Raw genomic sequence first — 26,957 nt, forward strand, 5'->3', positions numbered from 1 at the left:
AGTTTCACTTTCGTTTCACAACAGTGTTCGTTACGTTAGTTATGGACCCCACCCCCAGGTATATAACTGAGCGCCCCCCCTACCCCCCGGCTCCGACAAAAAAAAAAAAAATCCCCCATGCACACAGGCACACACAAATACACACAGTGTCCTAAATAGTTTGTTCTCTGTCCTAAAATAAATAATTTGGTTCATTGTGTTGTCAGTGTTTCTCTTCAGGTTGTTTAAACAGAATACCAGTTTACCCTCTTGTTAATGTTGCACTTCATGTGGAATTTTTTTGTTATTTTTATGCAGAATGTGAACTGACAGAACTGTGATTAGATTTTTCTTGTTTGTTCGAAACTATCTTTCAGGGAAAAGTGCAATACTAATGTTTAAAATACATTTAGTAATATTAATAATTTATTTTATTTTCTATTTGATTTGTAGCAGCAGAATTATATTATTCCTGTTTTTCTATTTTCTATTGTCTCCAAAAATTGGGGGGAAAAATGTTTAAAAAATTCATATATGCATTAATAGACATTTTGAGGGGTTTTCTTTCTTCCCCAGGCGACACGGTGGTGCAGTGGTTAACACTCGTGCCTCACAGCAAGAAGGTCCTGGGTTCGATTCCAACACCAGTCGACAGGGGGTGGGACCTTTCTGTGTGGAGTTTGCATGTTCTCCCCGTGTCTGTGTGGGTTCTCTCCGGGTACTCCGGCTTCCTCCCACAATCCAAAAACATGCACTAATAGGTTAATTGGTTAATCTAAATTGCCCATAGGTGTGAATGTGAGAGTGATTGTTTGTCTTTGTATGTCAGCCCTGCGATGAACTGGCGACTTGTCCGGGGTGTACCCCGCCTTCGCCCCTATGTAGCTGGGATAGGCTCCAAGCGACCCCCGTGACCCTAGTGAGGATAAAGCGGGTTCAGAAAATGAATGAATGAATGAATTTCTTTCTTCCCGTACCAAACCGAAAAAAAAAAATAACCGTGGCTTTGAAAACCGAAAACGTACCGAACCGAAAATTTTGTGTACCGTTACAGGCCTAGTAAATATGATTAATTTCATGTCAGATGGATTTACATTGGAAATGGTGGTTAAAAAAATCATGATGATGTTGATGATGATGATGATTATTATTATTATATTGTCCTCCCTCTGCGTGGGTTCTCTCCTGGTACGCCGGCTTCCTCCCACCATCCAAAGACCTGCACTGATAGGTTCATTGGCTAATTTAAGTTGCCCATAAGTGTGAATGTAAGTGTGATTGTTTTTTTCATCTCTACATGTCAGTGCTGCAATGAATTGGTGACACATTCAGGGTGAACTCTGCCTTCACCCATAGGTAGCTGGGATAGGCTCCAGCGCCCCCATGACCCTCTCAAGAATGAAGCGGTTCAGAAGATGAATGAATGTATGGTTATTGCTATTATTATTACCAGTATAGATCCTTTAGGACAAGTATTACATATTTTGTGTTTAAAAACCCCTTATAAAAAATTATATTAGGGCTAAAAAATTATATTAATATTCATCTACTATAAAAATATAATAAATCAGGACAATGGATGTTTTTTTCAACTTTTGCTCAAAGTTTAGACCCTAATGTTAATAAAAGTACATTAAAAGTGTATTTTAGTGCAAACTTTAATGTTCAAACATGATTTTTAATCTTTGTGGGGTGAAATATACGCTATTAAACATCTCCAACATGAACAATTAATTTATGCATATCATCATCAATCCAGCCGAAAAAAACAGGCGAGGATAAAAAATTCTAATTTCTCTTTTAGTTTGTTACAGTTTACTCAGGCATAGTAATAGATACCATATTTTAGACAATGGGAATAGATTCTGTGAGGTCTCTAAATGTCCATAGACACCAAGAATATCCATATGAACCTTATTATTGTGATGTAATTCTTCATTTACTTTGGATATGTTTTTTTAGGTATGGTAAGGGAAATATGGAAAATATGGTCAGGGTTAAATTAATGTTAGGGGGTCATAGTTACCATTCACTGCAGTAATAGACAGTGGTCATTTATAAGTGTTCAGCACCTACAAACTAAAGTAAAATAAAACTGCTTACTATAATGATACTATACAAGTAATTTGTTATGGTTTTTAGGTTAATAACTCTTTAAAGATTCAATATGTAAAATTTAGGCTGGTCTGTTTGAAGAGATGGACTACAATATCCATATTTATGTTTTTATTAGTTTAGAATCACTTAAAATAAGAACAGAATCTTCCATGTTGTGCCCACAACAGTTGCTTTTCCATCGACCCTCAAATTTCGTGAATATAACTTGTGCATAAAAACTTGTCTAATGGAAAATGATAATTTTGCCAAAACTCTCATTTTTCGATTAAAAGTTTTTGCGCAGGCATGAGGTGTTTTTTCGGGCGTAGAACAATTGGTATATCACGCAAAACTGCAATGGAAAGACCTTCTTCCACAACTAGAGTCATGAATTTAAAAAAAAAAAAAAAAAAAAAAAGGATGTTGATGGATGTTACATCAAGCGAAGAAAAAAGTTTTAAAAGAAACATGGTGCGGTATGTGTGGACACACCAGGAAACCAAATCATTTTTGAATTTAGTATGGCATAGACGGGTAATGTATAATAATAATGAATATATCTGTAAATCAACACGATATTTACATTCGTTGCCATGTTTATGGAATGACTTCTCGTGTCGTCTTGCGATTATAAATAAACAAATCATCGCATTTGTAATTTAATGGAAAAACTGACATTACGCACTTCTGTTTTTTCGACATTTAGTAAATATCAGTAAAGTTTTGTCCAATGTAAAAGTGACTCATTTCTCTACATAATCTCTCTGTAATCTTTTTTTTTTTTTTTTTTTTTCCTACTTTTTTTAATGGCACATAGTATCCAGCATCAATGTGTATATCATCAACTCCTGGAGTAAAGTTGACCAAAAAAATAAATAAATAAAAATAAATACATTTTTAGGGGTTAAGGTTGAAGGTCAACTCCCTTTATTATCCTCATAGGAAACTTCAGTTTCTTACACACAGTACCTTGCATTTGTATTAGCATTAGTACTTAGCATATTAGGAGCAGTGAGCTGGCATTGAAGGTGCTCAGTGACTAACTCCAGATCTTCATCAGCACTGTGGTCAAGGGCAAATGAATGTATATGTCCCTGATTTTAATGGACCCAGAGGAATCCCATGTGATTTGGAGAAAACAGATAAACTCAACCCAGGATCATCTAAATGTGAGGTAGAAGTGCTAACCACTTTGCCACCGCATCGTTCCCATTTACACAGATACTGTATGTATAGGGGAGGGTGAAGAAAGGGCATGAATGCTTTTCCTCGACCGCTCACATTTCCATCACTTTTCACGGTCTTCATCAAATAAATAAAAAATGCCTTAAAATTAGTTGTTATCCCTTTCATGCACTGTCCACTCCAGTGGACAGTTCTTCTCCAGCTGTTCTCTTGTATATTAATGGGTTTTGTTGTTTTAGTTCCATATCAGCCAACACAGTGGACGCTTATGCACCATCCCATACACTGTAATTCAGATTATTATTGTAACTTTACTGTTCTTGATAAACCTGATCTGCACTAACATGTTTGAGTGTAAATCAATTGTTATTTGTTAGACAAGAAGGTTTTTTTTTTTGCATATTATCTCCATGAAGTGAGTAATTACTAGCATTAGAATATGTTGAAATGTGAGAAGACATCAGATTAGCAGCATTAAAAATGTTTTTATTTCATTGTTTTCATATCACTCTCTGATATTGGGTTTTAAACATATGTTTCTTTACTTCAAAAATTAAATGCATGGATATTTTTGTAACTCCATAGGAAAAAAAAAACTTGATCACATTGTTTTTTTTTATGGCTAAACACTGAAGAAAAAAATCTTGACTAAGGTTGTCATAATTCGTGCATGAAAGGGTTAAAGGTTAATGACAAGATTTTGTGCCCATAATGGCTGACAGATAAGACGTCACTATTTAGAGAGCCATGCTGACTGGACTGTAGGTGAAACTCGGTCTCATGTATTTATTAAAAACTCCCTAAAATGCCCCGTCTGTACTTTTACTCTCAGTGGGAATGAATCAGCACAGTATGGTAACTGCTAATGAGCTTTTGTCGTGGAGTTGTTCCCAGTATTAGTGGAAGCCCCCCTGGTGAAACAGAGGAGAGGTGGAGGACACTCTACATTTGATGTTTGACACACAGGAAGTCTCTGCTGATTGACTGGCTGGTGCAAAACCGGACTTCCCGCTCAGAGGAGAGCTGCAACCCGCCTTTTTATAAAAAGAATGCTCAGTCTTTGGGAATCCATCCTGACAAACTCCTGCAAGCTCTGCATTTCAAAAAGCCAGATGAAAGCCTAATTAGATTTTTCCCCCCTCTTTTTCCAAATCTAAGAACGTCTCTGGCAACAAAAGTGAAAAGGAACACCACCAGACTCAAATAATGAGGCTTTTAGAGGACTTCAGTCACTTCACATGAGTCACATTCCCCTCTTATCTTTCACCTTCTTTGCCCTGCAGAGAAGACAGGAAGAAGGGAAACATCTTAACTCTTTAAGCCCCAGCTGAGTTCTGCTCTGCACATATCTGCTCTGAAATTAGCTCAAGAGGAACCTTTTGAACATGCTGTGATAGATATGAAATTGCTGGCCTTAAAATAATAATTAGAACTTTGGTTGTTTCTGAAACCCCGGGCTACTGTTGAAGGGCTTATTTGCACTGTTGTCTCCACAGTGCTGCAAGTTGTAGGCGGAGGCGCCAGTCTAATGGGGCAAATAAAACCCGCTGGGTGTTCTCTGCTGGAATTGTACCCCCCCCATGCACACACACACACACACACACACACACACACACACACACACACATATATATAAAACCACACCTCCACCACCATCGCACTGTCATTTTTCTGTCATCACAAGCTGCTTCATCTCTGCTGCTCATCTCTTCTCATCACTTGCAGAAAAGTACCAGAAAAAAATCCTCCACCTTCTGAGAGGAGAAAGGCCTTTTCCCAGCTTTTAATGGACTCCCAGCAGTCAAGAAATTGTACATGTCACATATTAATGATCCATTTGGAACAGGCGAGGAGCATGTATGAACTAGTGTTTCTATGCTTTGTGTGGGTAGACGTTTTCCTGAGGAGAGACATGAGGTTTATTATTTGCTTTTTGGTTTTGGCATCATGCTGTCACACAGAAAATATGTCTGTATTATGTGAATAAGTAGCAATACATACAAAATAATAAACAGCCCTGGTTATGAAGTAATCTGTGTTATCAGTCATCAGATGTTTGTGATAAACAGTGTCATCAGGGTTTTCTTTTGTGTGGTCAAAACACAAAGGGAATGTTTAGTTTTCAAAGTTAATAGAGAAAAAATGTTTTATTTAAGTCAATGACACACAACTATTTTCTTAATATTATGCAGCCTGTGAATGAAGAACATTGGATTTTAAAAACAACTAGAAACAAAAAAGTACATCTAAAGGTGACATTAAAGGACCATTAGTGTATTATGTTTTCAGTCTTCATTTCATACAGTAAATATCAGATTTTTTACGTACTTCATGCAGCTTTGTAGTACTCTGCATGAAAAACATCTGCACACTTTTTCTGAAGAACCTCATTGTAAAAAGGAAACTAAGTTTTTATAATTGATAGATATAGGTGCTGTATTCCATTTTTTGTGTATAATACCTGCTCTCCGCCAACATGAGCCTGGACCAAGGCCTGGTCTGGTGTCAGTTCATCTGCATCTTTACCCTTGTTTTCTTTTCCATGTCTTAGAATCATTACAGAACCAGGTCATTATGTTCCTGTATAAGTCTATTTACACCATGGCAATCTTAGAAAGTAGCATTTTTCTTAGACTTATCTTACTTGTACTTGTACTTGTCATCCTCTGCTTGTCTGGGTCCGGGTCACGGGGGCAGCAGCCTCAGCAGAGGAGGCCAGACAGCCCTCTCCTCAGCTGCTTCCACCTGCTCTTCCGGGTGAATCCCGAGGTGTTCCCAGGCCAGCTGAGAGATATAATTCCCCCACATGTCCTGGGTCAGCCCAGAGGTCTACTCAGGGTTGGACACACCCAAAACACCTCCCCAGGGAGGCGTCCAGGAGGCATCCTTATTAGATGCTCGAACCACCTCAACTGGCTCCTCTCGATGTGGAGGAGCAGTGGCTCTACTCTGTGTCCCTCCCAGATGTCTGAGTTCCTCACTCTATCTCTAAGGCTGAGCCAGACACCTGGGGAAGGAAACAAATTTTGGTCGCTTGTTTTTTTGTTTTTTTGTTGTTTTTTTTGTATTTCGGCCACTTGTACTCGTGACCTTATTCCTTCAGTCATTACCCAAAGCTCATGGCCATAGGTGAGGGTTGGAACGTTTACCACAGGTAAATAAAGAGTTTCACCTTCCAGCTTAGCTCCATCTTCACCACAACAGCAGCTGTGGCTCAGGTGGTAGAGCGGGTTGTCCAATAACTGAAGGGTTGGCGGTTCAAATCCTGCTCTGCCCTAGTCAGTCCGTTGTGTCCTTGGGCAAGACACTTTACCCTCCCTGCCTCCAGTGCCAGTATGAATGTTTGGTGGTGGTCGGAGGGGCTGTAGGCACAAATTGGCAGCCACGCTTCTGTCAGTCTGCCCCAGGGCAGCTGTGGCTACAAATGTAGTTTACCACCACCAGAGTGTGAATGTGAGAGCGAATGAATAATGGGTCAATGATGTGAAGCGCTTTGGGTGTCTAGAAAAGCACTATATAAATCCATTCCATTATTATTATTATTATTATTATTATTATTATTATTATTATTATTATTATTATCAATGCAGACGCCACCCCAATCCGTCTGTCAATCTTCTGCTCCATTCTACTGAGGACCATGACCTCAGACTTGGAGGTTCTGATCTTCATCTCAGCCGCTTCACACTCAGCTGCAAACCGCGCCAACAAGAGCTGAAGGTTGCAGCTCAATGAAGCCTTTTTCTTAGTTTAGTTTATTTAACAGGAACCATGTACATTAAGAATAACTTCAAAGAGATTGTGTTTAATTTGATTCAGCTAAAAGCACACTTTCATCTGTACTCCCTGAATAGGTAAGGACTAATACAAAACATACACATATCCAATGACAGATGCCTTCATGTCTGACCACACCATGCCAACCACCCTCCACCTCTGCATACACATATGTCACATACAACATGTTTTACAATCACTTTCCAGACGATACCATCAACATCATATAGTGATAGGTTAATAAAAGTTTGTAGTTTGTCCAACTAGTATTGCTTGGCCTGTATGTGGCTCCTGAACTAAAATTGGTTTGATATCTATGTTTTACCCAATTAAAACTACAAACAAATAAGTTATTGTGGTTGTTAGTTTTAATCCAATTAGACCTTCTTCAGTGCAGCCACGAAACAGAAACTACCAAGTGTTATCTAAATGTATGGCAAGTTTACATCAATGACCTTCCCAAATGCCTTGGGAACAGTTGGAAATGTGAAGCTGATGCACGTTGCGTTTGCTTGACTTGTCTAAAGTGCCTGAGTGCCTGGTACAGTAATCCCTACTGTACGCTGGCTGACAGGCTGCCAGTTCATCTCAGGCGGGTGTCTGAACCTGGACGCCGCTGCCCTTTTCTCTGTCTTTACTTTCACCTTTGCCTTTTCTCTGTGTCTGCTTCTATTTCTCTCTAATGCTTTCTTCTTATCTCTTCTTCCCCCCTCCTCCCCCCTCCTCATCCTATCTCTGTACCACACAGGAGGCCATCATCACAGGACTCCTCCCTGAGACCACATACTCGGTGACTGTGGCTGCCTACACCACAAAGGGAGATGGAGCTCGTAGTAAGGCCAAGGTGGTCACCACGACAGGAGCAGGTGTGTTTACAGTGTATATATGTGGGTTCTAGCTACTTTAACCCATAAAGACCCAGTGCTACATTTGTGGCACTTCCCAAATAGTTTTTTCTCTGTATGTAATCTCTCTTAAGCAATTTATCACCATTTATTATAATATTACCCTTTGCATTTTGCATATTTCCAGTGAAAATCACATATTTTCCTACATTTAATTCACTGATCATTTACATGTCCATAAAACCGCAGGTTAAAGTTGAGGGGTTTTATATCAGAAACAGAGAAAGTTGAAGAAAATGTGACTTTTTCCAGTAAAGATATCAGTAACTGAATGTAAAAACAAGTGCATCCATCCACTAGTGGTTTTACTGGTGAATCAATGTTGTAGAAGATGATGGTGTTTCCACGTTCACTACGGAGCCTCTGAACATCCAAATGGGTCATATCTGATGACCATGAAAAGATGACAAACTGGATTTTACACCAATTATTTACTTGCATTGAAAGGATTAATGGATCAACAGGTATTAAACAGTTTATATCAGTACATGGTTTCGGTCAATAGTGGGTGTTTGGGTCTTTATGTGTTAATATACCATGTGAAGTATTTTCACACATACATTCCATTCACATAAAAACAACACAAAGGTTGGTCGGGAAATGTTTATGGTTGTGGCTAAAATTAAGAATGTTAGATCCCGATTGTTGCTATGGTTACCGTAACAAATGAAATATGAAAATATGTGGTCATCTGCTGGATGTTGCTAAACAACAGGACATAACTATGGGTCATAATAACCTAATTACTCAAACAGCCTGTGAATAATATACTTCTGAGCTGCCAGTGTATGGTTTGTTACCAGTTGCTCCAATATTTTTTTTGTCATGTCGCAGTTTTTCCAGATATAAAAACTGCTGTGCATAATATAATAGTATGAACACTGACCAACAGAGATAAAACAACAGAAAAACAGAAGTCAAAACAAATCACATGTAATCCTTATGGTCAGGGTATGTCCTATAAAATGTGTTTGTTAATTGCATATTATTTCCAGGTAAATATTACAGTAAGTTCTGGACACTCTGCCAGCATAAATATTCCATAATGCAATACAGATATGGCAACAACAGACTATGACAGAAGGCAAAAAGAGTCCAGCAGCCAGTAGTCAGTACTATGACACACATGCTGGCGCTGATATTATTTATTTATTTATTTATTTATTTATTTTAGAAAATATCCATACTGGAAACTGGCCTTGTGTTTGCTCTGTTATCTGATGAGCTCATCCTGCATTTAAAATCCACACATTATGCAGCTTGAATGCTTTTTTGGGGGACGTCATGACATTCATTTTTGTTAGATTAAGGCCAATATCCTGCCGTTCTCCATTGTTAAGATAACTGTCACCATAATCTTGTAATTATAAACTGTTTTTGAACAGCCTCCATTTTGTCTCATTTATCTGAAGCTGCACTACAATCAGAGAGAAAATTACATCCTTGTTATTGGAAATGCAATTCAAATAAGACCCTCTTGAAACTGAAAGGGCCCAAACTCCCACATTGACAAAGTGTGTATTCAAGAAATTAAGTGTTTGAGGCTTAGAAATGAGGAGGATGTTTTTGGTTTTCCAGTCCCTGGCAAGCCTACGATGATGATCAGCACCACCATAGGAAACACCGCCCTAATTCAGTGGCAGCCTCCTAAAGAGATGGTTGGGGAGCATATTGGATACCAGCTGCAGTATAAGAGAGCAGAGGAGGCAGCTTTTACCATCAAAGACTTCCGAAAGATGGACGATCATTTCACAGTCACAGGCCTCCACAAAGGAGCCACCTACATCTTCAAACTGTGTGCCAAAAACCGAGCGGGCAACGGGGAGGAGTATGTGAAGGAGATCAGCACCCCAGAGGACATCCCCAGTAGTTATCCTCAGAATCTGAGCGTAGTCGGCCTGACCGCCACCTCCACCAAACTCTCCTGGGATCCCCCGCCTCTGGCCGGGCGGAACGGGAAGATCATCAAGTATGTGGTGGTGTACCGAGATATCAACAGTCAGCAAAACAGCACCAACACGACCACAGAAACACAGATGACCGTGCAAGGTCTGCAGCCTGACACCACCTACGACATCAGAGTCCAAGCTTTCAACAGCAAAGGAGGAGGACCCATCAGTCCCAGCATCCAGAGCAGGACCATGTCCACCTCCATGCCAGGTGAGGCCCAGACGTTAAGACTATTACAAACTCCACAAGAAAAGAGAAGTGTGTTTTCTCTCCAACAGCTGCAAGAAAAGAATGGTGTCAATTTTTTCTTGCAGCTTGTTTTGGACACATCATCCAGGCAGAACTTTTTTTTTTCATAAGGTGTCCGAGATTTGGTGATTGGTCAGAAATGTGAAGTGGGTTAGGTTAAAAAAGCTAAAGGGTAACTCGCTTTATTATCCTCATAGGGAAATTTGATCTCTGCATTTCACCCATCCTAATAAATACACAATACAAAGCATTAGCATTAGCAATTAGCATCAGGACATAGCACACATGAGGAGCAGTGAGCTGGCATTGAAGATACTTGGGGACCAACTCCAGATCTTCATCAGTACCGTAGTCAAGGACACAGAAATAAATTAAATACACAAAGGCTTCGGTCCGACTGAGAAAATCAAAAAAGTGGAGAACTTCCTGAGAGTTCTGCATTTGAGTTTTTCATGAATTATAAAATGTCCTGGCCAGAACAAACATTGTTCTTGTTCTTGCCACTTTGAAAAAACAACCAATTTTCTTTGTTATTGTGGGGTATGTACAGGCCTTTACAGGACACTAAATGAAAGTAAACGTAGCACAATTAAATTTGCCATACTCCGAGTAAAAATGTGTTTTTATCCTTACATGAATATAGTGTATATCAGGGGTGTCCAAACTTTTTTTCAAGAGGGCCAGATCTGATAATGTGGACATTGCCAGGGGCCAGAAGTCCCTTCAGACAGTTTTTAAACAGTAAAAATTACATATAAATGCGCTGTTCTACAACAATTTATTTTCATTGTCACAATATCATTTTTTTTAAATGGCAATGTAACCAAATCTAAGCCACTCAGGTGTGAACAAATTAAAAAGGAAAAAAAAAAAACAATTCTGCCTTCCTTTCACATCTGGAGTCAGATAACATAGAACAAACTGTATAGAGTATCTTAAACTTCCAAGTTGATAAAAATCTTAACCCCACATTCATTTTAAACATGACTTATATGAGCAATCATTACTCATATATTACTCAGTAATGCAAAGTCTGTTAACGTTTAAGATGAAAACATATGACTCTTACTCTTGTCTTTCACAAAATCATTCAGAAAGTAACATTTTGTGTCACATCTACAAGTACATAACACCAGCAGTTAGAGGCAACTAATCTGGCAACTTGGTATCCTGCCTTGGTGGTGAATTCATTGAACTCCCAGGTTCACATGAAGAGTCACTGTTGTGAGTTTAAAGCAGCTTGAATTTGCTTCACTTTTTCGGAGCGCTCACTCCCTGCTAGCTTGTCGTATGCGTTAGCATGTTTTGTCTGCTCGTGTCTCTTTACATTGAATTCCTTAAACAAGGCAACAGTCTCTTGACAAATTAGGCAAACATAATTGCCTCGATTTTCAGTGAAAAAAAATTGTAATTCCCATCTCTCCTGGAAGCGGCGGCCCTCACTGTCAACTTTCGTTTTTTTATTTACAGGCGCCGTGGTTAGAAATTAGCGAAAAAGTGTTCACGGTAAGGTCACAGAGCCAGATAGAGTTAGAGTGGTGCTGCCACCATGAGGTGAAAGGAGAAACTGCATTTTGAACCTTTTATGATTCATGTACTCGGTTCAACAGTCCAAGCGAGCCATAAATAATATAATATAAAACCCAAGCTGTGGGCCATATAAAATCTGACCGCGGGCCGTGATTGGCCCCCGGGCCGGACTTTGGACATGCCTGATGTATATTGTGCAGTTTTCTTCAACATTTCTTCAAACAATCTCAGCCAATCTTCTAGGTACAAAAACACAAATGATTTTTACAAAGCTCAGTGTGGGTGGAGCTGCAGGTAGAAGTATAAAAGTGGAATTTAACACCAAATATATTACTCAAATACAGAATTTATGAGACACTCCTGGACAAGATACTAAAATAAGTGAAGATGTGAGTAAATGTAAACGTAGTTCATAAAAGAAACACACCTACTCAATTTGGAGCCAGAAGTGACCATATATGGACAAAAGGAATGGAGAATAAGGAGCATGAGGGGTCATAACTGTGTTCAAGCTGATGCTAAACGCTAGGTTAGCTACTGACTGAAACATCATCTTCACTATGTAACAAAGTCATTTTACTGTCTTTTTAGTTGAACCTGTTAACCAGAACAACAGTGGAAGTGTGTGTGAGGTTAAAAACTCAGAGTTCAGTGTAAGTCAATGGGAGTCAGGGCTTCGTGGAGCCAACCATAGCCGCCATCAGTGATATAACAACTTATAGATGCTTCCAAATTATCCTCATTTTGGAGTTTTGGTTTTTGCCTCTCGCTCTGGAATGGGTTCTCAGCTGTGACCACTTCTGAAATCCCATTTTTACTTTATAATATAGAATAGTTGATATTCCTGCTTTTCTTTTTTTTTTTAAATTCAAGTTTTTATTTGGTTTACAATGCAAGATTTACATATTTTATACATTGGTAGTTGTTTTTTTTTTTTTATAAAACAAGACAAAAAACAAACAAACAAAAAAGACAAACAAACAAAGAGAACAATTGAGTAGCAATTGAACAATGGGGGTCAAGTATGTTCTTTTTAAGTATTTATAAAGTCTATCCACGGTCTCCAGCATTCCTTGAATTTGTCATGGTCCAGTCTTAGTGTAAAAGTGAGTTCTCCCATTTGAGCAATTTCTTTAACAAGGTCCTTCCATTCGTCCAGTGAAGGTGTCTTGTCTGTCAACCATTTCCTAGTGATCACTTTTTTGCAGGCCGTCAACATGATATTCCACAGATATGTTTTACAAAATCCTTTTATACCACCTGGTCGTTTACCTAAGAACATATTCTCAAAATTTAAAGCCGTTTTTATATGATGGTGATGAGCTTTTTTCACCCACACTGTCTCCAGCATGATGTATCTACATTTAAACCTTTTTGTGCAGGTGTTTTAAAAAAGCGAATCACACTTTTCCATGCAAATTCTCTCCAACTAAGTGAAGATGTACTTTTCCATATATTTTCTTGAATTTTAGTCCATTCTTCCATAGTCAATTCAAAATTGCCCTCCTTTTCCCATTTTTCTTTGATATAAACCGTATTTTCAGCCCTAATGTTTTGTAACTCGGTGTATAGTCTTGATATTAGTTTGTTGTTTGGGTATGATTTATAGGATTTCGGTAAAATTGTCATTATTCCACTAAGTGGTCTGTCTAGATCTACTTTGTTCATTTTGTCCAAATAATGACGGATTTGGAAAAACCTATAGAAATCTGAGTTGTCATCTGCTTTTCATTTTAACTACTTTAACCACCAGCTTTCTCTTTATATCCTATTGATAACCACTTTATTTCAAATGTAGTTAAGCATACCTGTACTGTATATTGCTTCTATTCAAATAACACACCAAGGGTCACATTGAGAGTCTGTCTAAATGGATTAATAACTCCACTTCATGATTCACTTCCTGATTAGTGTTAGAGCTGTTTGGTTTTGATTAAGAGAGAGACAGAATACTGAAAGCATGTGTGGACAATCAAGAGAAAGGGAGTATGCACACAAATAGAAAAAGAGAAGGTGCTAAAACTCCAATTATACCTGGTAATTATTCAGTGTAACATTCTGCTTTATACTGTAGACTGGAGTTCTCACAGTGGGAAACAGGATGATTTTTTTTCCCCCATGTGAATGTGGATTGTAGGCTGTCAATTAGCTTCAAACAGAGTTATATCAGACTGAATTAAATCCAATTAAACTGGCTTCATATATAAAGTATATATGTGCAGAATATTCTGGTAAAGTCCTTTTACATCACACATCGCTACACTGATCCTTTCTTAACATCAGTGTTGATTAATGCAGCTTAGTGCTTAACACATGATCCCACAAAATAATCAAATTATGATATCCAAATGAAAAGGCTTTGGTAAAAAATAAATATTAACAGTAAAAGTTGGTTATTTATTCATTCTGGTCTTCCCTCAGCATTCACTAAGAAATTTGGCGTGAAGGCTGTGATGAAAACCTCTGTCCTGCTCACCTGGGAAGTGCCAGAAACCTACAAATCTCAAGTGCCACTCAAGGTAAGATGAGGTTCATATTTCACCGAGACAACAGCAGCAGAAGAGAAAAGACACACTGGGGAGGGAAAAAAAAAAAAAACTAAAGTGATGATAAGTGATTAGTATGAAACTCAGTGTAGTCTTTATAAATGTCACAGAATAAAACTAGACTCTGTAACAACATTTTTACTAAAGCACACAAAAACATGTACATCTATCAAAGTGAACCTTTACAAATTATTAATTTCATTGTCAATTGTTATTAAAAGCTTCAAATGGGAATGTTTTCACTGGAAATGGAACAAAACTATTCTGTCCTTTGCTGGGAAGTGGTTGTTTGCTGATGTTAATGAGTCGATTTCTCAGCTAACAATTGCTCCCTGTTACTTGGATTTTTAATACTGCACAGAGTAAACAATTCTATTAGAAATCTTCTTTTATATATTAATTATTTTAATAATTCTTTTGTACTAGTGCATATAAGACATACTACAGGGTAGGGAAGCAAAATTTACAATATTTTGAGGCAGGGATTGAAAGACAGTGTATGACCAATTAGTTTATTGAAAGTCATGAGAATTTATTTGCCACAAGAAAACTGACATAATAGAAAATGTTTTTATTCTATGTGTCCTCCTTCTTTCTCAATAACTGCCTTCACACGCTTCCTGAAACTTGCGCAAGTGTTCCTCAAATATTCGGGTGACAACTTCTCCCATTCTTCTTTAATAGTATCTTCCAGACTTTCTTGTAATAGTTTTGCTCATAGTCATTCTCTTCTTTCCATTATAAACAGTCTTTATGGACACTCCAACTATTTTTGAAATCTCCTTTGGTGTGACAAGTGCATTCAGCAAATCACACACTCTTTGACGTTTGCTTTCCTGATTACTCATATGGGCAAAAGTTTCTGAAAAGGTATGGATAATAGTGTTAGGTATGATTATGACATCAATATATGTTTGGTTTCAAAACAATTGATGTAGTGCCTGCTGAGAAAAAACAACTAAATGTTCATTGTAAATTTTGCTTCCCCACCCTGTATGTCACACTCTTAAATACAAAAGTTGACAAATTTGACTTTGAAATGACATAGTGAGCTATTTCTAGTATTTGGAAGTATTCTAGTGTTTGGTTGTGAATGAATGCAAAAAAAAAAAGTTTCAAATTGACAGAGAAGACAAATGATGCCAAGGGTTTTTGCTCATAAAACTCCATTAAATCCAATTTTGTAGCTTTTTTTGGCGTTCATAATACTGCATTTATTTAGAGATTATCAAATTGATATTTCTTCTGTTATGGTTTTTGAAAATGACACTTATTTATTAATTGTTTATAATCTAGTTTCTACAATGATGTAGCGCTCAGTCTTATCAGCTTCACATCAGAATATGTTAATAGCTGTATTTTTTTAAAGATAAAAACGATGCTTTGCTGTTTTATTAGCATTATTTTCATCATGTTGTTGGTTGAGTCAAGATTAGGTTATTGTGTTGTCTTTTAGCTGTTTCTTCACCTGACTGGGCTGCAGTGGTCAGATTAAACAGAGAATCAATCTTTCAGTTAAATCTGCAAATGAACGAGAAACTTTACAGTATAAATTTCACTTAAGATAACCCACCTCTTGCAATGTGAACATCCTGGATGAGGACATGACAGATGGGAGCATGGGGGGAATGGATGCATTACATTTCAATATAAAACAGGATGTTATGCTGTCACACATAACAATAAAAAGCTAAACAGCTGAAGTTAGAGCAGGTACTAGCCAACTATCATATATTTCTAAGATGCTTTTAGGATCAAAATTCACATATTTGTCCAGCTCTACACAAATATCACCCTGCAACTAAAAGAAGAAATAGCTGTTATAGGGAAAGGGGTTGGATGAATTTTAGACACATGATCTACGAGATAATTAGAATAGTGTTGATTCATGACAGGGTTTTCAAACAGTTTTAACAAGTGTTGTTAAAATCTTATGTTTTACAATACAGTAAAAAAAAGAGTGTCAATTTAACTTTTAGAGTTGAATTTAACTGTTTCAGATGCACTGCAAAAATCAAAATCTTACCAAGGGTATTTTTCACATTTCTAGTCAAAATATCTCATCACACTCAAAATAAGACCTAATGACATAAAGAGTAACTTTTCAGTGAGAGATAAGAACTTATTTTTAGACAATAGAGCTTAAAAATCTTATTTCAAGAAATCTTACTAAGATAATTTTCATGTGTTCCATTGGCAGATTTTTTTGCTAGAATTTAGCAAAAAAAAATCTTGAATTAAGCAAAAGACAAAAAAAAAAAAAAAAAGGCCAATGTAACAAGTGAAAATTATCTTGATTTCAAGATCTATTGTCTACAAATAAGTTCTTATATCTCACTGAAAAGTTACTCTTTAGGTGATTATGTCTTATTTTAAGTGTGATGAGATATTTTGACTGGAAATGAGAAAAATACACTTCGTAAGATTTAGATTTTTTCCAGTGTAACATTTGGTCCCACTCAAAAATAGAGTTAAATTTACTCTATGGCCAGTGTCAAATTTTCAGAGTTAGTTCTACTCAATTCAGTGTCAAAATTAACAATGAATTGTGTAAAAATATTTAACACTGTGGCATTTTCATACTGTTAGAGTAATATGATTACACTTTATAGAGTTATTTTACTCCAAATTTAGTTTAAAAATTACACTATAATAAGTTAATATTTATTTCTCTGCAGTGTTATTTTCTTCATAAGTTTGCACCCTACTCTGATATTGAAACATGGTAGAATTGCAGGGGTCCCCAGGGTGGGGGTTGTGAGATGATTTTCAGAAATTTATTGAAGTAGCTCTTCAGTGTGTATTGGTAGATTAAGTGTGTTATTGTTACACTTACAATTTGAAGGGAGAATAATGGCTCCATGGGTTTCAATCACTCTAGAGAATGCTTTTACTTTGATAGAACAAAGTCCCCCTTAGTAATAACTAGTTCACCGCGACAATCAGTTGAGGCATTGTTCTGCCCACAGGTTTGACTAATGGTGTCACATTAATAAAATAAATAAATAAATAAACATAAAAAGGCCAATAAATGTTGTAAAACAGACACATTAACTTCAATAAACATTAACACAAAATCTCCCTTGAACCCATGCTCATAAAATAGAACACAATGAGTAAAATGTCCACTACCCATAATGCAATGCGGCAGACTGGCACTAATCATCACTCTGTAGAGTTGAATTTTACACTGCATCTGTGCAGAACTTTACACTGAATTTTAACTCTACTATTAGAGCTGGTTTACTCTCCATAGAGCTAAAAAATAATCTTTGTAGGTTAAATTAGCTTGACTCTGAAATATTGACACTGCATTTTTGTTTTAACTGTGTATAGATTTAATCTTCACATTTTTTTTAATGAAAAAATTTTGAATTTACCATTTTGTACATAATAAATCTAATAATACATTTTATTTGTAACGCACTTTACATCTGTGACAGACAGAATCTTGAAATACTACAAGACAGACTAAAAACCATTAGACACAATTAAAACACAATTAAAATCAGTACATTTAAGGAAAACTGTTGTGATTTCCTCCACATTTATTTGACATAAATTTGGCTCAGGTGTTGTCCAAAATGTCTTGGATGCTACTTGGAAACTTCATAATGACAGGAAAAATACTACATAATACAAGTGAGTATTAATGATACAAGTAACAGAAAAAAAAAAACATTTATATATGTATATCAAAAACTTGGTGGTCCATTGAGCTTGAATGGACAGGACACATTTATATCCAACAACTAAGTTTTACTTTTCTCATAAAGTCAGAATATATTAAGTCAAAGTCTGGTGAAGATTGGTGAACTCATTAATGTGCACCTTTATGACGCTGATATTCAACTTTTATCATGCATATTTTAAAGGAAAAATGATAGTGATGAATGATAATGTTTCTTTAGGCTAGATTCGAAGCTGTATTTTTCTGAGGAAACTGTTTCTATTTCTATTGAAAGTATAGTATGGTTTATGTAATCAGTGTATCAGTGAGACCCTCTAAGACAGGGGTGTCAAACTCATTTTAGTTCAGGGGCCACATTCACCTCAGTATGATCTAAGGTGGGCCGGACCAGTAAAAGAATAACAGAGAAAAAAGAAAAAGGACATTATGATGATGTTTACATGTACAACATTTCCTTAAAAATCTGAATAACATGAACAACTTGAAATGTCTTAAGAAAAACAAATGCAATTTTAACAGTATTCTGCCTCAGTTTATCATTTACACGAGTTAATTACAACTTATATTACGATTACAAATACAAGAAACATTTAATAACGGGCAAATTATTGGTAAAATTGCATTTACTTCTTTTAAGACATTTCAGGTTGTTCATATTTGTTCAGGTTATTCACATTTTTTGTAAAAGGATAGTTTGTTAATATAAACATTTTAATGTAATTTTACTTTTTTACACTAAAACAAAGATGAACTCTGCAGTTGTCATTATTTATAGGTTATTATGATAGTATTTTACTGGTCTGACCCAAGTGAGATCTAATTGGTCTGTATGTGGAACCTGAATTAAAATGATTTTAACATCCTTGATTGTTAATTTCTTCAGTGAAATTTTTGCATTTCACAAATTCATCCCAGGGGCCAGATTGGACCCTCTAGCGGGCCAGGTTTGGCCCCCGGGCCGTATGTTTGACACCTGTGCTCTAAGACCAGTCTGCCTCCTGGCTTCAGATCTTGTACAACCAGCAGAGTGTTGAGGTTCCAGGCCACCTGAAGAGGAAGCTGATCACTCAGCTGCAGCCAGACACCGATTACTCCTTCGTGCTGATGAGTCGTGGGAACAGTGCCGGCGGCCTCCAGCAGCAGGTTTCCATCCGGACCGCCCCAGATCTGCTGAAAACCAAACCGGCCCGGTACCAACACGGCCTGGAGGAGGGTGGGAAGGTGACCGTCAGTCTGCCCAAAGTCCCTACAGGAGCTGCCGTGAGGTCTGTCTAAGGAGACACCGCCCTTTAACACATATGAATGAGTCATGCCTTTGTCTTTTCTCGGTCTCATCTATGCACGTGTTAGTTTAACTCAATACAGTCAGTCTTCCATAGCTCCTCTATAATGTTTCCATGTTCACCAGTTCATCACTAACCCTGTCTGCTGCTGGTATTGGGTCGAAAAGAGCCACTTGCTGTATTTACTATTTAAGACCTAGAATTATTTTTGTAGAGACATAGTGGCAAATACATATTTCTCTCCATACAACCAGTCCTATATAATTTATTACCATTTATTCTAATACTATCCCCTTCATGTTTTTAAATCAGGTATTTTCCTATATTTAATTTACTCATCATCTTCATGTTCATAAAAGCTCAGAATGAATTTATATTTATTACATATATTTGGCCAAGATCTTGTAAGACTTCTAGATCCAGACCAACAAGATGGTGATGGCCAATCAACCTGACATAGTGGCGGTCAATAAACACCAGAAGACAGTGGTAGTGATAGATGTAGCAATCCCAAGTGATAGCAACATCAGAAAGACAGAACATGAGAAATACCAAAGGCTGAAAGAGGAGGTGTGAGGGCAACAGTGGTACCTTCAAGCGACTCTTAAAACCTCCCTTTTATAAACAAGCGTTTCATTAAATCTCTTCTATTTACGTCCCAGTGAATTCATGTTACTGACTTGACTTCTTCCCTGGAGTCTCTGTGCTTTATCACCTCACAGGTTTTCCCAGGATCATCACTGGTTTTTCCCTGGATCTTCACAGGTTTTCCTAAGATCATCTCTGGAACTGCTGCTGTGGTCCTGCCTCTCTCCACCTTTATTGTCATCACTTACTTATCCATATAGTTACGATAGTGTTTATTATACTGTTCTATACATGTTCTAGTTCAGTTATCTGTGCATGTGTCTCCCCCTACCTCCCCCCTCTCCCCCAGTCTCTCTCTATCTCTATCGCTCTCTCTTTTCTCCTCCTTTACTTTCTCGCTCTAACCCCAACTGGCCAAGGCAGACGGCCATCCTTCAGGAGTCTGGGTCTGCTCTACGTTTCTGCTGTTAAAGGGAAGTTCTTCCTCACCACTGTCACCAGTCATAAGTGTTTGCTCCTGGAGGATTCTGTTGGGTTTCTGTAAATTTGCTTAAAATTTGATTTGATTTGATTTGATTTGATCTATCTCCCCTTTATGTGAAGCACTTTGTAACATGTTTTAAAAAGTGCTATATAAATAAAGCTTTACTTACCTGTCGTGATGGGGGCACTAGGGGCAGTGACCCCTAAGCTGAGAGGATGGCTCCAGCAGATACCAGGAACAACATCAGAGATCTGAGTCCAAAAGAGTGCAGTCAAATCAAATCAAATCAAATTTTATTTATATAGCGCCAAATCATAACAAAAGTTATCTCATGACACTTTACATATAGAGTTGGTCAGAACCAGACTCTAAGCCAATTTACAGAAACCCAACAGAATCCTCCAGGAGCAAACACTTGTGAGTGGTGATAGTGGCGAGGAAAAATGTCCCTCTAACAGGCAGAAACCTGGAGCAGACCCAGACTCCTGAAGGATGGACGTCTGCCTTGACCAGTTGGGGTTAAAGAGAGAGAGTAAAGGAGGAGAAAAAGAGAGAGCGATAGAGATAGAGGGAGACTGGGGGAGAGGGGGAGGTAGGGGGAGATACATGGATGCAGCTGATGCACAGATAACTGAACTAGAACATCTGTGGAACTGTACAATAAACACTATCATAACTATATGGATAAGTGAGTGATGACGATGAAGGAGGAGAGAGGCAGGACCACAGCAGCAGGTCCAGAGATGATCCAAGGAAAGCTGTGAAGATCCAAGGAAAACCTGTGATGATCCTGGGAAAACCTGTGAGGCGATAAAGCACAGAGACTCCAGGGAAGAAGTCAGGTCAGTAACATGTATTCCCTGGGGCATAAACAGAAGAGAGAATTAGGAGAGAAAAAGTCAGGGAGAAAGAGGAGCAGAGAGGAGGTAATGGAGGAGGAGGAGGAGCAGAGAAGAGCTCAGTGTATCTAGATGAGTCCTAGGTACAGGAAAGAGGGTCCTCCTGCAGAGGACCCAAACCTGAAGGAGGCACCGCCCAGGTGGTTGAGAAAAAGATTTTCTAAAAAACAGTGAAAACTGAGGAAAAAGTGACTATTTAGGCAAAATATGTCCTTAACTGAACAGAAAAACAAGTGCCTGCAACCACTGGAATTCATCAAATTAAATGGCTTTTATTGCAGAAAACTTTATTGTTGTTATATTATTATTCTGTTTCCACATTCACTGTAGAGCCTCTGAAGGTCTAAATGTGTCATATCTGATGCTGCTGGAAAGTTGAGGCACTGTATTTTACCTGAATTATTGACATCTATTACTAGGATTAATGATACAACTTATTAAACATTTTAGATCAGTAGATGTTTTTGGGCACTGGTGGCTGTTTGGGTCTTTCATGGTTAAAGCTGCAGTACAGAAATTAGGAAATTCTGGTTTGTTTGTTTTTTATTTTCTGTTGTTTTCTTTCTTGCAAAATTTCAAAAGTTTGCTTCAAATCCATTTGACAGTGATTTGGAGGACAGTGACAGTGGCCCTGGACATATTTACAAAGAGACTGTGGTCTGAGCAGTCAGTGGCCCTGATAGAGTGCATCTTGGGTAATCAAATCATGACACACTGTGATCCAATTGCTCAGTCATTTTGCTGATGTAGTCTGGTACATTTTGGACCCCATACATTTTGAAGCTTTAACACTAATGTATCCTGATGTGACGATAAAAGGAATACACACCAGCACTGCAGGATATTATGGGTGTGTTTGCCCACATCTCAATACTGTAAACAGCCTATACAGTACAGTAATGTGCTAAAGGTTTAGGCTGTTTAGCATAAGTATCACAGTGTGTTATAACACACATATACATTTGTCAGTCTCTGTAACAAAGACACAACTGAAATATAGAACAGCATTAAAAACAAGACTTTAAGAATGAAAGAAACTGAAGTATTCAGTATTTAGTGTGATCTTCTTTTTTCTTCTGCACAGACATTATGGTATTTACTGAACTAATTTAATGATTTACACCAGATTTCATTTAACATGTGTCCAACATTTCTTATTGTTTGGGCAATTTTTTTATGATCAGAACTGAGATCACACTAAATACTCACTGTTTCCTGTAGAGCCCATGTCGTTTATATTTTTTTGTGAGTTTTTAATACTGTGCACAATATTCTCCTCTATTTCCTCATTGTATTTTAATAAAGAGACTAAGAAATAGATATTATGCTCATTACATTCATGTAAAAACACCATCGCTAAAGGGTGGTCCAAGACTTCTGTACAGTACTGTATACGTATATTAGCTCTGGATATTTTTGCCCTGCCCTTGAAGGGGAGGCAAGGGGTGTTGTTTTGGTTCAGTTTGTTTGTTTGTTTGTTTGTAAACACTCGAGTAGCAAAACTATTGGTTGAATTCATTCCAAATTGGGTTTATAGATTGCCAGTGACCCAGAATAGATCTGATTACATTTTGGGAACAGTAGGTCAAAGTTAAAATTTTTTATGAATTTTTAATTTTTTTTTTTCCCCATTTACTTTAAATGGGTGAAATTTCAAATGTCTGTAGCAGCAAAACTATTTTTTGAATTCATACTAAATTGAGTTATTAGATTGCCAGTGACCCAAAATAGGTTCTGGTAAAAGTAGGTCCAAGTTCAAATTTTGTATTCATTTTTTAAATATTTTTTTTCCCCCATTTACTTTAAATGGGCGAAATTTCAAATGTCTATAAAAACATAAATTTTGTTTCAATTTATTTTAAACTTGGCACATATATAGGTGCAGTTGATATGCTAACATCAACACATGCATAGACATGATGACATCAGCTGGATCAATGCCAAAATAAGCGACAATACTTGCGAGGGGCGGGGTTTGTTGTACCTGGCACCACTTGGTAAAGTTATGTTTCTTAGTTGGTCTTATGTGGCCACTGTAAACATGAGGAGTGAAAGGTGATGTTTCTCAGGCATCCATTTAATGAACTGATGGTAAATAACAGCATCACACCTACACTTGGCCACTTACGATTAGATCAACAAAAACGTGTTAATGTAATGTCTGATCTCAGTTTCTGTCTTCATCCTCTTTCTTCTCACCTCTGCACATATCAGTTTAATCTCATACAGGAACTCCTCCATCGCTCTTCTGTAATGTCCATGAGTGTGAACCACAGCAGTAACAAAAAAGTCATAAAAGTCATTTTTACAGCTACCTGCCTGAGATAAACTGTACAGTTGGTCATAACCGCCCGAAGGTTTATCTCTACAAAATGACTCCTGACTTCTGAATTCTTACTTTAATAAAGTTCTAATGATGGTGTTTTTTGGATAATTACTTCTAAGACCTTGAGTACTTTTTTCACCATTGTACCTTAGAGAAATCTTGTTATATCATAAACCCCCTTTGTTGTTTTTACCGCAGTATAAGAGCAGTTCGAAGACTTAAGAACACGTCATGCAAAGTCTAAGTGTAGAGAGCTTATGTAGAGGCATTTTTGCAGTCCTATTTCTTCATCTATTTCTTGTCTCTCCCAACCAATTATTCAGGACAGCAAAGAGTTCCTTGAGGTCAGAGTCTTGAAAACATCTTGCCCAACATGCCACCACCCCAAAACCACATGACCATAATAACCCCAATGCAGCACCACGTCTCTCTCCTGGTACCAGAAAGCAATTTATTTAAGAGTTGAGTTTTAAAACCACAATTAATCAGCCCAGAGAATCCCAATGTAAAGGCTGCAGTTAGAAGGTTATTTTTTATTATTACCCAGCTCGGTCAAGAGGACAGGCACTGCAAATTACTTGGACTTAATTGTGTTTCAAGAGTTTGTTTCTCTGAAGAAATCGTACATTACTTGAAGCTGTAGTGCGACAGGAGGGGCTGAAGGGGGAAAAACTAATACAATCTATATTTGAATGCCTGGTCCAGACCTTTTTCATCATGTTGTAAATTAAAGTCTGAGTACACATGAATCCCAGGGCTGAACTTTACATCCCACTGGTGTTCAGAAGAAGGGAAGAGGGGACATCAAAATAAAAAAAGTTCAGAATAAACAATAAGAAAACTCCTGTCTATTAACAAGTAAAACTGAAAAGCAGAGTACATTTTGTGCATTAAAATGGTGTGTAGCTATTGCATTTTGGAGGATTCATGTAGTTTTGTGTGTGTGTGTGTGTGTGTGTGTGTTTGACACAGGTGGTACTATATAGTGGTCGTCCCTGTCACTGCAGCTTCTCAGAGGAAATGGGAGAACCCTGAAGACATGGACATAGATGAGGTGAGTCCATGTGTTCTTGGATGAATCCTTCTAAACGGATGGAGTCTGTTCAGAAAGCTCGTCTCTTCAATGTGAACATATTCAGTGTGTGTTATGTCACCAGGTTAAGGTTAGGGTTAGAAAACAGACTCCTATGACTTGAAAAGTTGTTTCTATTGACAATACATGTTCACAGGCAAGTGTTAGGTTATGATGTATCTGCAACATTCAGTCAATTTACAGTATGTACCAAGGGTCATACAGACTGATGCATGTGTCGGGGAGGTCTTTTGTTTGTTTGTTTGTTTGTTTGTTTGTTTGTTTGTTTTATTTCAGTCTGAAGAACGAACACAGTCCACAGATCCATCCAATCACTCCATGAAATGAAAATTTGTAATACAAGCTTCATTTCTTCTGACTTCACACATGACTGAAACCATTTCCTTGTTTGGCTTACCCTGATGATGCCTAAATCTGTTCTTTAATTTTGACGCATAGACATGATGACATCAGCTGGATCGATGCCAAAATAAACTACAATATGTGTGAGGGGTGGGGTTTGTTGTGCCAGGCACTACTTATTATTATTATCATTATTGTTTATTATTATTATTATTATATATATATTTTTTTTTTTAAATCCAGCTTTAACTTTGATCAGGGCTGTCCACTAAAGCATTATTTACCAACCCTCAGACCAGCGGGAGGTTTCCTGTAACTATTATCTGACATGCATGACGCATTCCTGCCTGTAATCATACAAATGGCAGCAGACAGTTGTTTTTTTTTAACATCTTACAGTTGGGTCAAAGTGAGTTTATGTTTTTTTTTATTACAAGCAGACAGACAGTTTCTGGGGTCATCTATGACTGGAACCAAATCACATCTTCCACACATTTATGGAGCAAATCAGTTGTACTGGGGGGTAAATAAATAAACCTGGGTCTGATTCAGCTGGACACGGACAAGGCGTAGACGGTTCAAGTCTAAAAATCTCAGAGTTGCTGTGTTTATCCAGCCACACTTAAGAACTTTGATTTGTCTGAGTGTTTACGTATTGATGTTAGAGTGTACAAACTACACAACTCATCTGAACCACGGTTTATTGACCAACACACGCCCATAGTCACACAGACTAGATGCCAAAAATGACTGGACTCATTCCAGCTGGAGGAGCTGCCTCGATGAGACGTGCATGCATTCATGCCTACGCTGGCTTCTTATTTCAGATCTGAGAACTCCATCTTGAATAAGCAAATCAAAGGTTATGTAGTCTGCCCTTTATCAAACAGTGTAGGCTTGAAAACGCCTCTAAACAAATAAATAGGTCGGCTTAGATTCACATATTCACTTTAACTTGTTTTCATATGCACTAATATAACAAGTCGTGACATTTTGTTTTTCTGAAAAACTTTTTCTTTACATAATAAGTGGTCAGAATCCTAAAACCTGGTTTATGTGTGATCAGAATCTGTATGTCAGTGTCACCTTGAACACAGGTCATCTGACTCTACAATTACATGAGATTAAGACAGGAAGCAGGTGGTAGAGAAAAGTGAAAACAGTCACACACACGCACGCACACACACACGCACACACACACACACACACTTGGAAATAATGTGAGCAGCTGAGTTCCAGTATGAAGCTGTGACCTTTTGTACTCCCCTTGAAGATCACAGCAGGGTTTCACACCAGCAAGTCCAGTCTCTTGCAATCAAAAAGTTGCTATTTTCCTCCAACATGCAGCTATTTTAGAATGTGCAAAGCAGATTTCTAGCCAACTTAGGGATTCTTACAAAAAGCCAATATGTTTGAAGTTATACACAAGCAGAATTTAATAATTAACTGGCTGAGTCAATGAAAAATAAACCAAATGCTCCATTTTTATAAAAGAAAAAAAAAGAAATTATTCATAGTCTTTAATGTTATTTTGATCAGGGGTGTCAAACTCATTTTAGTTCGGGGGCCACATACAATACATCCCCAATTTGATCTCAAGCGGGCCACACTAATAAAATACAAGCTGTAATAACCTATAAATAATGACTACTCCAAATATTTCTTTGTTTTAGTACAAAAAGGGAAAGTACAATATGACAATGTTTACATTTACAAACTAGAAAAACACCCAGAAAGCGCAGACCTCTGCCAAGGTAGATCAGCCCCCCCCCCCCCCGTTCCTTGTACCAGTATCAACATTTCCTGAAAATTTCATCAAAATCCATCCATAGCTTTTTGTTTTATCTTACTAACAAACAAAGAAACCAAAAAAACAAAAAACGGACAAACACGATGAAAATATAACCTCCGCTGTTCCTTGGCGGAGGTAACAAAAATGGGAAAATTAGTGCAATTTTAACAATATCACACTTCATCTTATCATTTACACATGTGTATGACAACTTACAGATGGCAGTGAGTCTACAAAGACA

General features: G+C 37.5%; 1 protein-coding gene across 8 annotated transcripts in view; it reads left to right on the forward strand.

Moving 5' to 3' along the window:
* The window catches only part of ptprfa (protein tyrosine phosphatase receptor type Fa), a 563,163-nt gene that overhangs the window by 399,752 nt on the left and 136,454 nt on the right, over window positions 1-26,957 (forward strand). For all 8 annotated transcript variants that reach the window (XM_030132451.1, XM_030132452.1, XM_030132453.1 and 5 more), the window contains 5 exons: window positions 7,787-7,904; window positions 9,522-10,103; window positions 14,094-14,191; window positions 18,918-19,174; window positions 24,462-24,543. In XM_030132451.1, the coding sequence (XP_029988311.1) occupies window positions 7,787-7,904; window positions 9,522-10,103; window positions 14,094-14,191; window positions 18,918-19,174; window positions 24,462-24,543 (1,137 nt within the window). The remainder of the gene's footprint in view (window positions 1-7,786; window positions 7,905-9,521; window positions 10,104-14,093; window positions 14,192-18,917; window positions 19,175-24,461; window positions 24,544-26,957) is intronic.

This window comes from Sphaeramia orbicularis, chromosome 4 (assembly GCF_902148855.1).
Source record: "Sphaeramia orbicularis chromosome 4, fSphaOr1.1, whole genome shotgun sequence".
Lineage (NCBI taxonomy): Eukaryota > Metazoa > Chordata > Actinopteri > Kurtiformes > Apogonidae > Sphaeramia > Sphaeramia orbicularis.